Source organism: Paramisgurnus dabryanus, chromosome 17 (assembly GCF_030506205.2).
Source record: "Paramisgurnus dabryanus chromosome 17, PD_genome_1.1, whole genome shotgun sequence".
NCBI classification, from domain to species: Eukaryota; Metazoa; Chordata; class Actinopteri; order Cypriniformes; family Cobitidae; genus Paramisgurnus; species Paramisgurnus dabryanus.
Window position 1 is genome coordinate 2,407,544 of NC_133353.1, and position 12,997 is coordinate 2,420,540.

At 36.8% G+C, this 12,997-nt stretch overlaps 1 protein-coding gene across 14 annotated transcripts in view; it reads left to right on the top strand.

Annotated features, from left to right (window-relative positions):
- Nucleotides 1-12,997, top strand: part of nrxn3a (neurexin 3a) — a 375,985-nt gene that overhangs the window by 248,333 nt on the left and 114,655 nt on the right. For all 14 annotated transcript variants that reach the window (XR_010525159.2, XR_010525160.2, XM_065244835.2 and 11 more), the window contains one exon: nt 12,153-12,334. Coding sequence is in view for 12 of the 14 variants with exons in the window: in XM_065244835.2 (XP_065100907.1) it covers nt 12,153-12,334 (182 nt within the window). In the remaining 2 variants the exon portion in view is untranslated. The remainder of the gene's footprint in view (nt 1-12,152; nt 12,335-12,997) is intronic.

The window sequence follows — 12,997 nt, forward strand, 5'->3', positions numbered from 1 at the left end:
TTACAAAGTGTGCCAACAACAGCAAATTTAGTGCTTATATTAACTTAGATCTGATCGGGAACATTAAATCAATCAGCAAAGCATAGTTACGTTAATACTAAGAATGTGGATATTTTGTTGTTGTTTGCTTGCTAGCACTTTTAGAACATCAGCAGCAAAACATTACTGGAAGAAATACAAAAACAAAATTCCAAATTACTAATTCTGCGGTTTAACATTGACATAATGTAATGAATTTACCTGTTAATGCGACGAACTTCGGAAACTGTCGTCTTCGGTCTCCAGACAGAGAGTGGACACAGAGATTCTGTAGAGCGGGCAGGAAAACCTGAAGTGGATTACCGGAATCAGTGGATTTTTAGTGGAGTGGTAACATAAAACGGCAAGAATTTTGGGCACCGTGTTTAGTGTATTTTCCGTGTTTTGCTGCTTTCCGCAAGTCTCTCATATTAAAAACGAACTAGACACCTGCCTGAAAGGGTTTTTACAATATGTATTTAATATTTAATAAAATTGTATAAATCATCATGCAGGCCGAATTGGACACCTTTGCGGGCCATGTTCGGCCATGTCGTGGGCTGTATGTTTGCGTAGTTGCATGTGGCGTTCGTTTGTCCTTGAGGTGGGAACAGAACATGTTGAATATTTCCGATTTGCAATCGGAGCACCCCCGACGCCCTTTTGAGCAGATTCAGATGCTCTTAACACACCATGCACCACAAGAAAATCTGATAAGATTATCAGGTCAACCACGAAGACAATCAGGATTTTATCGAGGATTGTTGTAAGGGGAAAAATCTGCTCAAATGCAGCTCGATAATTTTTTGGTGTGTAGCAGGCTTAAAGTGTGAAGTCCTGGTGTTCTCGCTTCCCTTCTGGTCCGTGGTGCGACTTCCTAGGCAGCTCAGTTCTTCTTATTCTCTACTCACTCTCTTTCTGTCACTCCACCTTCTCATGTGATTTCACATTGACCTAAGGGCAGCAAACTTTAAAGACAGTTTGTTCAAAATTACTCGGATAAAGTTTAAAAAGCCCCTATTTTGTAGAATAACGAGTCAACAGATTTAGTAAGTGGACATGAATGTGTTTATAGCCGAATCAATCAGTTATTATGATGCTTTTATTTGACTTTTTCATATAGCAAACACCATAATTATTCACAGTCGACGAGCGCATTCTGCTTTAAAGCCAGCCGTGAAATAAGGCCCGACATGAATTTGGCAGAAATGTTCACAGTCATCTCTGCTGTGAGTGATGTCATCATTTAGAAAAAAAAAAACATTTCACAGAAACAGGACTCGCTCGTCCTCTCAACGTGCGGCAGAGTCCGATGTTGCTTTGGAATGCGTAATGCGATTCGGCTGCCCACAGGACATTTGCACAATGGATGTCACCACTGCATGTGTTTGCAGAATGTCATTCATAAAGCTGCCGCTCAGCCACCTCAGCAATGTGTTTTCTAATCTCCCAGTGTTGGTGATAGAGAATCAATATGCTGCGTGTTATAATGATTATCCTTTGCTGTTTTGGTTTCCGTTCTCTGCTAAAACAATCCATAAGCAAACATAGATTTTTTTCAGATGCCATCATTGTTTAAGCATTTGTCGACGGCTGAAATGCCAACTGTTGGCTTCATTATTTTCGATAATATTTCAGATTGGCGTGTCCTTGGATGAAGCAAGCACTCAGTGATTGGCCCAGTTCCTGCACAGTGTTTATTTAGTTGAAAAAAAACCTTTATCTCCCAAAGCAACTGTCTGATTTTTCTCTGATGAAGAGGAATGAGGGAAACACAATAAAAAAATCAGACATTTAGAGCCCGTCCACTAGGGTTGTGCCGATAGACATATTGTTAATGGCTTTTATGACTATAGTTGCCGAAAATTGTTATTATCATCATCATAGTTTCACATTAACATGCGAATTGCATACTTTTCCTCGCATGAGAGGGTTTGTGGGCTTTACTTTGCGCGAGAGAGCTTGTAATGCACGTGGATTCCTTCTCGCACGCACTTGGACTCAATGCAATCTTGAACTCTTCCTCGGACCTAAATGCGAGTTATACGCACGGCTCTGACATTTCCATGCACTAGAGAGGTTGTTAGGTGCGCAGAGGGTTAAAACCAGCGAGTTTGTTGTTCCCACTCCCTGGCATGCAGGACATTTTAGTGACTTGTCATAAATAAGTAAAAAATGAACAAGTAAATGAGTTAACTACTGCCCCGCCCCTCGATACTATCGTGTATCGCCGATCTCACTGGCTGACGTTAGTACAATCTCAAAATGGGGCATATCACCCAACACTACCATCCACATGGAGACACGTTTAGCTCTATACGTAAAAATTTGTTTCGTATCGGCGTTTTGTCCAGATGGATCCACTGTATTGAGAGCCTGAAATCGTTTTTTTTTACTGGGTCCCAGATTGGATAAATCTGAACACGACACCCTTACAATGATGTCACCGCCCCACATCTCAACCCTAGGTGACTGCTACGTCATGCAACAGCAACGAAAACAACAATGGCGAACTAAATGCTTGTGTTCGTGTTAGGTAGTGAGCCTATTAGATTTTCTAAAGCAAAATCTTCTTCTCCTTTGCTACTACTGTGAGCAACAAATGAATATGGACAACAACAAGCATTCTCCAAATCTCCATTTTTAGTGTCTCTGAGGCAAAATTACAGCGCCACATACTGGTCTAGTGGCTTTTACGGAGTTGTTTTTTTTATTGAGAAAAAATAAGATCTGGCTTTATAATGCTCTGGCTTTATTTGGGGTTCAGGGTTTCCCGCAGAAAATTAGTAAGTTAACGTGGTAGAGTTGATAGGTGGGCGGTGCCAGGGAGCGTGTAATCAAGAGAGCGGGGCGTACGCAGCATGATGAAAATTAAAATATTTTATTTAAAACACTCAAATAAAACTTAATTTTGAAAAAAACTATGACAGAAAATGGACACATACTAGATTATTAATGAATCAAATGTTTTTACCTCTAACGTGACCATCCGGAACACGTCTTTCTCATTTCAGCCTTGTGGCGCGCGTGCCCACTCGCACTTTTCTCCGATGCACTTGACGCCCTTTTGTGCAGATAATTTTTTTATTTTTTTTTTGGGACGACCTAGCTAAGGCAGTATGGTTTCATAGCTTAGGCGGGCCACCCGAACTGCAAAGTGCTGCGGGAAACCTTGGGGTTTATGGCAGTTGCAGGGGTCTTTTTTGAATGATTTTCTATGGGCAGTGAGCGTTAAGCTTTGTTTATACTCGAAGCATCTGCAAGAGCACGTTGGTGCATCCGGCAAAAATGACGTCAACGCAGAGTGGGCGGTCGTGCGCATTGAGCATTGGGTGGTGTGCTTGGTAATTTTTGTAACCGCGCGCCCGCATACGAAAATGACCGAACTCGAGGCGATTCTGTCCGAGCAGGCAAGCTTGTGACGTATCTTTTAAATTAATCCATGCAAAACAATGCATATGCTATCTGACACTCAAAGTAAAGTATGGAAACTTTGCAGTTTAAAACACAATTTTTTTACATATGATTCAGAATTTTTGGCTTATATTTGTACTGAATGAACCACTGGACGAGGAATAAAATACAAGCCTTAAGATGCCTGTTCTGTTTGTTTAGTAAAAACATTAATTGTTAATAACACTGATAATGTTTAATAAAGACATATTTACGAGATAGTTGTTTTATTTATGTCCTCATATTTATATATCAAGCTCTGATGTTAGAAGCAAGGTTGTTCCAGCGGACGACTTTTTCACACCAATGCGTTTTAAACGCTTGGAAACGCAGGGTGTGCCGCACTGCCTTTTTTTAGGGAATTTAAAACGCTTTCGGTGTGATAGGCCCCTTAGACTGTTTTAGGGCATCAAAGCATGGCAGATTCATCTCATGGATAAAATATGATTCTTTTAACCATTTAAGACGTAATGAGATTTTACATACTCATATTTTGTTGACCCTTATTCGACAACGTTAGAAGGTTATCGAAAGAGTCGGTTCATTTTCTAATTGTTTTCTGTTGTTGTCCCTGATATTGGCGATTTGCATTTTTATTCATTTTTGTTGTGCTGATAGGAATTTCATCCTTATATTTACGAGGCTTTTCCTACACAGTGCCATCTCACTCTTGAGTACTGGTCCTCATAGTAATGATTACCTCTATTCAATTTCTCTCTCATGGGAGAGGCAGGAGCACCAGGCAGTGTGGCCTCAGCAACCCCTCTTCATGACTGAATGAAAAAGAGTCTGTCGAGTAGGTAAACATGCAGTGAATAACTTTTGACGTAGTGGATGGGTAAAAGAGGGGTTTAGCATATTCCCTCTCTTTATAGCCACAATGCGCAGTGCAATTCTTTGATACCTTTCTGCCACCCACCAAATCTGCTTCTTCTTTCTTCAAAAAAACATCTCCTTACTGAAATGCAAAAGCGCTTGGGGAACATTTGTAGAGGAAGTCTTTTGCAGTGAAGGAGTGTGAATGTTATTCGTGTGGCTTCTCAGATGCCCCACAGGCAAGAAGGGGTTTATTTAACCCACAGATCTTCTTTGGATTTCACGCTGTGATAGTGTGCAAGCATAACTCCTCATTTGCTAGGTAAATTAAAAACCAAATCAAAAGGGAAAGCTCACAAGCTTTTGAACTGACGGAGCACGTGAAGTTTGTCTCTTTCTGACCTTTTTTCAGTCTGTTCATTGTGAGAATTCTCTTGGATCTTCGTGCATGCAGGACCCCTACCTGCCTTTTTTTAATGGGCTGAGCTGATAGACTTTAAATCTCCAGACGCTCTTTCCAAAGAGCAGTTCTGTACTGTTGACTTTGGAGATCATTCTGGTGCCAGACTGCTTAAAATACTCTATATATCAGGTATTACACCGTTTGTGTGTGTACGGCCAAGAGGTTTTGCATGTGCATAGTGTCTTATTGAAAAGAAGTACCAGAGATATGTGTGATCAAATTGTGCGTCTCTGAATGATTTCATCTTACATTCAGATATGGGCGAAGCGAGCTCTGCAGCGTTATTTCCATTTCACTCTTCCAGAATATCAATAGAGTAGGTACGGATGAATCTCATATTCAGTGAAGGCATTTCATTTTCACTTACATTATGATCATATAGATGATCATGCGACAGGTCTTTGAACTTCAGTCTTTTTTCCCCACCGGCTCTTGAATGCTGACACGTTGAAGCACAGTTCTTTTGTCTGTCTTGACTCTGTGAGGGTTATGGCCTTGTTGCAGTTTTAATGCTGCGGTCTTTTCTGCCTGATATGCGGCCAATGAACTTTTCATCAGCTTTTTGAAGCGCTGGGTAACTAAAAATGAAAATCCTATAACTATTTAAACACCCTCATGTCATTCCAAAGCCATATGCTGATTTTCTATAAAACTGCTTCACCGCTCTTACTGTGCGTGCACACCGCCAGCGACTTTGTGACGCTAGTCTCTTTTTTTAATGAGAAGTCGTTAGGAGGCATTCCTCATTATGGTTGTCATAGTAACAACTACAAACAAATAAGTAACCCTCTTTTCAAGCTGCGTCCAACCGTGTACTTCCATACTATATAATGGGCATAAAGAGATGCCCACTTCCTGTCGCCAATTGCCTCTGTCGCTTGTGTTAAGTTGTGTAAGCAGAAATCACCAAAGCTTCACTGTAATGAATGAGATCGCGATGCTCCACCACTGCTAGTCACTGGCGGTGTGCACTCAACTTTAGTGTTACAACAGTTTTAATGTTCAATGTTTTAGTAAAATGAAATTATACTTGTTTAACTCTTTCCCCGCCAGCGTTTTTTTTTTAAGTTGCCAGCCAGCGCCAGCATTTTTCATGATTTTCACAAAAGTTTTATGCCTTCCAGAAAATGTTCTTCTTTAAATATATAAACATACAATATCAATATACTATATAAACATACAATATCAAATGAAAGAACAGATCCTCTGCTTTCAAAAAAAAAACCATTTCATCCTACCTGCATTTGTTCTCTTTTATCACCTCTCAAATAAAAAAACACAAAATTTTCAGCAAAAGCTGAGAGAGTTGCATTTTTGTGAAGGACTTTTTTAAGGATCAGATTCAGAGCGATCCTCAAAGAATACACGGACAAACAGCTGTTTGCCCTAGGTTGCAGAAGAGCGCCACCTGCTGGATAATGGCGTTATTATGGATTGCTGGAAATACTTGTCATTGGCAGGAAAGCGTTTTTTCTTGACCCCACCATTGACAAGTTGGCAGGGTCAATTAAAAGAAAACGTTTCCCTGAGAGTTAAAATGGCATGCATCCCAGAAAGTTTTACTTTGTATTTTTGTCTTGTTTTCCAGTATAAATATCGAAAACTTCTGAAATCAAGGTTCATTTGGCCAAATGACCCAAGATCTTGTTTTCTGAAAAAATATTATTATTATAATTATTCATTAAATTATTATTATTATTATTACTCAATAATTAAAACAATTAATACTAATAATAATAATAATTATTATTATTATTATTATTATTATTATCATTATTATTATTATTACTACTATTATGATTATGATTATAATCATAATCGTGCCGCACTGCACCTTTGCGTTGTGCCGCATTGCACCTTGGGTGTGCATTATTTTCGTAAAATTCAACGGCCCATCGTCAATTAATAAAACTATTTTTAGATGTATATATTATATAAAACTTATTATTTGTATTATGATTATTAAAGGAACAGTATGTAGGATTGTGGCCAAAACTGGTATTGCAATCACAAAACTTGTGGCTAAAACTGGTACTGCAATCACACAGCTGGTGGCCAATATACCAAACGACAACATAAACATCAGTTGAGGGCTGCAACTCCACTTTTTAAATGACAATATCCTGGCCAGACCGCTGTTGTCAGTGATATAAGTATTTGAAATAAAAATGATTTCTTAATGTCTAGTGACATTTCAGGGCCATTTAATGATTAATTGATATAAATTTCTTACATACTGTTCCTTTAATATTAATATTATTATTATTACTACTATTATGATTATGATTATTATATATTAAAATATTTTTTAAATGTATATTACATATAACACTTATTATTATTATTATTAATATCATCATCATTATTATTATGGTTATGATTATTATCATTATTATTATTACTACTATTATGATTATAATCATAATCGTGCCGCATTGCACCTTGGCGTCGTGCCGCATTGCCCCTTGGGTGTGAATTATTTTCTTAAAATTCAACAGCCCGTTGTCAGTTATTCCTTACTAAAAATATTTTTAGATGTATAAATTATATAAAACTTTTTCTTTTTATTATGATTATTATTATTATTATGATTATTAATATTAATAATAATATTTATATCAATATTATTATTATTATTATTATTATTATTATTATTATTATTATTTTTACTATTACTATTATGATTATGATTATTATATATTAAAATATTTTTTAAATGTATATATTACATATAACACTTGTTATTTTTATTATTATTATTATTATTGTTATTATTGTTATTATTGTTATTATTATTGTTATTATTGTTCTGATTATTATTTTTATTATCATGATTATACATTGTTACTCTATGTTTTGCTCTCTCTGGGACATTAAAAGGTTTCTAAACAACATATTTGGTTAACCTAAAGAGGCCGTAATGCATTTAGCGCATTGCATTGCAAGTAAATGTGGCGAAAGTGTCAAAGGGTCTTTTGTTGTGTTCTGAAAGATAATTTAGTTTTGTTATCAATGACTCGCCATTCACCTGTGTTTTCTACGTCAATGAAAGACTGTCCATTAAAGATAGAAACCCCTCCATCTGAAGACAAAGTAAAACTCTTTACAGAGGGACCGCCCTTTTGCTTAATGGAATTTTTAACCAATGCAACCATTAGTGCTCCAAATACTTAACCAGGCTCCTGAGACTATATATTTGTGTCTCAGTAAACCCTTCTTATTTTTTTCTGACTGTGACATGCTGTTCTCATTTGAATGCTTATCAGGTTAAGATTCACATTAGCTGGGTTGTTTGAATCTGGCAGCTAATTTATTAGGAGGACATTTTCCATTCTGCATCCAGGCGCTGCTTTTGAGTAAACCGTTGACACCACTTCCTCTTTACCGTAATGTTCTGCTTCATTTCCTTTTTACGTCTTAATCTTAGACGCATTACGGAAACATCGGTAAGCTCATCAAAATTCTGAAAGGAACGGCGCGTTTATGCTGCTTAATTGTTTTAAAAGCCTCGCAGTCATTACGTCTGACATAACAGCGCGAGTCTGAAGCACCTCAATGTCATTCAAATAAAGGCTAATAACCTTTAAGTGCTTTCCGAGTAAAACTGCAATACCAACAGAATTCATGCCTCTGGTTATGATATTAAATGCATTACCTATGAATAATTTTCATATTTTCATTTAATCGCAGATGCGATCAAGTGTAAATGAGGTTTAGTTTTTGGCATGTCCACCAGGAACAGATACGCTGTAGTTTTGGATGAATATAGCATATTTGTTATCGCTGTAAAGTAGTATCGGAAATCGTGCTGTTACTTTACACCGTAAAAAAAATGTTACGGTATTTGTACTTATGTCATTTTTAACCCTGTATGGATTTTGTCTTTGGCTTTTTTGGGTGAACAGTCCCTTTAATAATAGTTTAAGTTGCCTACACTTTGTTCCGTAATTTCATCCTCAATATATATCTCATGCTAATGTATGCAACACTGATGACTGGCCAAGCTGTCGTCGGAAAGTATCACTGAGGTCAGAGGCTCAAATTGAGAATGAGAACTGTAAAGGGACAGTGAGTGGCAGCGCGTCTGCCCAGAGATGAAGGAAAGCGATATATTGTGTGAGTGCACGATCCGCTCCAGGGCCAGATGTTCCACTTGACAGCCCCCTTGAGTGGAGGGCAGTTCTGCCAGCTGTCCCCCTTCTTACCGCACATTTGTTGATGGAGGATTGAATGCGGGCCTCAACATGATGAAAAATCAACAGAAAAGCTGTCTACCCATGATCCTCCTGTCCGAACTGTTGTCCAAAACAAATAGTCCCATGAAATTTCAGTTTCGGTACCCAGCAGTTCTTTTGTTTACTAGGACGACGTTGTGCAAGTTTGTGTCAAATCTAAAAGAATTAATCGCACTCTCTATATTCCAGGTGAGGATTTTGCATTTGCCTTCTGCCTTGTGTAATGCATGATATTAGAAGAATTCATTCATCAAAGACCCATGCTGTTATTCCCTGGAAAGAGTTATATTTAACTTGGATAGGTCACAGCATTTTCTAGCGGGCTCTGCCGAGGATATGAGTCTGAAGAATTATGACTTTTCTGACCCAGGTGTAGGCATTATTCATGCTTAGGATCCGATCGCTAGTGGTACGAGAACACGGGTAAAAGAAGCCACTGACATCTTAAAAATGTCAAGACTTTCTCAAAGTCTTTGGCCTAGTTGTCTAAACTCAAAGAGGACATTTTAATGGCATGTCATTGCTTCTTGCAGTACAGTAGTATCAATGCGGATATGATTTGAACTTGTGATGGTGTGCGAACTTGATTTAGCTCTAGTTTGATGCCAATTATTGTTTGATCTATGTTTTTTTTCTCCTTGGAAACATTGTACACTGTAAAAAAGTTGGTTCAACTTAAAGGAAAACACCATAGTTTTTCAATATATACCATGTTCTTACCTCGACTTAGACGATTTCAGCATAATTTAAGTGTCATTTAGCCTAGCCCCATTCATTCCTTAGGATCCAAACAGGGATGAATTTAGAAGCCACCAAACACTTCCATGTTTTCCCTACTTAAAGACTGTTACATGAGTAGTCACACGAGTAAGTATGGTGGTACAAAATAATGATGATGTTACTGCGTCAAAGTCGAACTAAGTGCTCTTCCAATAATATAGTTCTTATTTTTATCCGCTTAAAAAATCGCCATGCTTTGCCACCATACTCACTCGTGTAACTACTCATGTAACAGTCTTTAAATAGGGAAAACATGGAAGTGTTTGGTGGCTTCTAAATTCATCCCTGTTTGGATCCTAAGGAATGAATGGGGCTAGGCTAAATGCTAATACATTCACGATGCGCTGTACAAAGATTAAGTGCAAGCATTGAATAAAGATGGGTATGTATTCATTAAATTAATCTAAGTTGAGGTAAGAACATAAAATATTGAAAAATGGTGGTGTTTTCCTTTAAAAAAGTAAGCTACCTGCACTGTCAAAAAATGCTGCATGAAGTTAAAACAACTTGGTTTTGCATGACAATTTAACCTACATTTTTAAGTTTTGGCTTGTGAAAAGTTGACATAACTAATGAAATTAAGTTGAAACCCTTAAACTTAATTTTTAAGTTGAAGTAACATAAAAATATATGTTGATTTGACAAAAATGCTGCATATTTTTTACAGTGTGGTTGTCTTAACATTTTAGGTTAATTCAACTTAAAAATATTAGTTTACAAATAAAAATATTAAAAATATTTAGTAAAATTTTTTATTAAACTAATATTTTAAGTTGATTTAACTTAAATTTTAAGGCATACAGGTAACCTACTTTGCTAAGTTGAACCAACAAATATTTTTTTATTATTTTATGGCATTTTGAGTAACAATTAAGAGAATTGTAAATTATATTTTACTCTTGATAAGTTCTTCATGGGAATTTAATTCATAGGAATAAAAATTATATTATTATAAGTTATATTATTAAAATATTTTAATGCCATAGAATCTTCATAATCTCCCAAAAAAACTTATACATTTTATAAAAATAAGTTATAAAAACATAACTCAAGCTTATTGAAGATAAACAGTTAGTGATGAAATAAGGATAATAAACAATAATGTATACATCTCTTATTTAAGGTAGAAAAGTGATTTGGTCAAGAGCAGTGAGAGATTTTCTCTCAATGCTGTTTGATTAACATGAGTGACAGACAGGAGAAAAATTAGGTAGCTTCCCCTTTAAGACCAAAGTCCAGATGCAATATACTGTTACACATGCGTTTTTTCTTTCAGCTGTTTACTTTCCCTAATGGTCGTGTTTATGAGGATACTTGCAAAAAGGGGAATTTTGATGCATATGTGTATTTAGGGCCAATAAAGCATAAAAAATACTCACAAGTTTATTGAGCAGCGGATGTGCGGCTTGTGCGCTCCTCTCACACAGAAACAGCCAGCATATTTAGCACTCTTATTTGTTTTTCAATGCCTTAACATCACTTGTTTTAAAACTATGGTGCTAAAATACATTAACAAATGTAAAGTTTTCGTGACCACATGCACAGCAATGTGACGTGGGCGCGTAACCACAATAGAGACAGTAGTCAAAAATCTCTACCGAGTGAAAAATTTCTACCGGTTTATCATATCGGTTTATTTCCCACCTCTAAACTGCGTTGTTTTGGTGTAAAACTGACATTTCAATGATGGGGGGTGCAATGTATATTGCTGTCTGAAAAATACTGGATGACTTCACCAATTACTTGAAAATCTCTGTTTGAGTTCTGCCTTGCATTTCTGCAGCTCTGGGATCGCAACTTGAGGAAAATAATTGTGGGATTGTATTACAGTACATACCTCTTGTTAAGTCGTGTTATAAAAACCTTCTTCGAAAGCATATGAATTTTTATCACCATGGCTTTCGAGAGGTGATATGTTACTGAATCTGTGATTTTTATTTTTTTCTGTGTTTGCCATTTCCCCTATAGTTTAACACGGGCAAAGGCATCTAAAATAGTTTTCATAAAAAAAGCTCTGCATGTTCTGTGACTATTTCAGATGAACACTGTGATATTGATGGTGAAGCAATATAATTTGCAGCCCTAGCTGGATTAGATTCAAATTGTCATTCTGTACAAGTACCCAGCCAATGAAATACAGTTAGCGTTTATCCAGAATGTAAGAAAATGTATACACAGTATGAATGAATATATATACATTTAAGTTTTTTAAGGAGTGCAAAGTTATAAGGTACAGAAGCAGAGACCAGATGAATAAAAATGTTTATAAATACAATGCAAAGTTTAAAACTTTATGCCTTATTATAAATCTTCATACTTTATGACGATAAAACACCAAGCCAAGCTCTCAGAAATTCAACTTCTTATTTTCTTACTGTCTTTCTCAGCTGGAACAACGTACATCTTTGGGAAAGGAGGAGGCCTCATTACCTTTAACTGGCCAGCAAATGAGCGCCCCAGCACGCGTACGGACAGACTGACTGTGGGCTTCAGCACCTCGCTCAAGGATGGCGTCCTTATCCGCATCGACAGCGCCCCCGGCCTGGGAGACTACCTCATGCTCCACATAGTAAGTCAAAGCTGCTTCTTTAATTCCAAAACTGATCCTGATTCATTGTCTGGTCCTGGTGCCTACACAGCATTTCTCTTTTGGAAATTTCACAGGTACAATAACAAAAACCTGAACGGTGTTAGGACTAAATTTAATCCCAGATATCTTCAAGCTGTCAGTGCACTTATAGGTTTCTGCAAAACTTTCTGTCATTATTTTGTGGGGCATGCAGGGTTTAGTTTTTAGGTTTAATTAACACAAACACACACTCACACTTAACATATGCTCTCAGTAACAATGTTAACACCATGTTTTCATTCTGTGCATTTTGTGCTTTATATAACCTATGTGAGTTGACACAACTGGGGGCTTTTCTTTCACAAATCTTTCTTTATCTTTCACATGCCTTTTATAAATAATCAATTCAGAAATAAGGTGTCTCTCACATTGCTCTGTTTCAGCTTCAGTTTTCCATTAATCTTAGTATTTTAATGTGACAGTTCCAATAAGACGTCTGTAACATTATACAACACAGTTCCTTCGGCCATAACAATAGGGAATTATATTAAAATTGGCATAATTTGGCTGAGCCGCACAATGTTCTTTGTAATTTAACCAAGACGAGAGAGTGAATTTGACTGGATATGTTCATAACGTAAAGCAATCAGGAATCATATAACA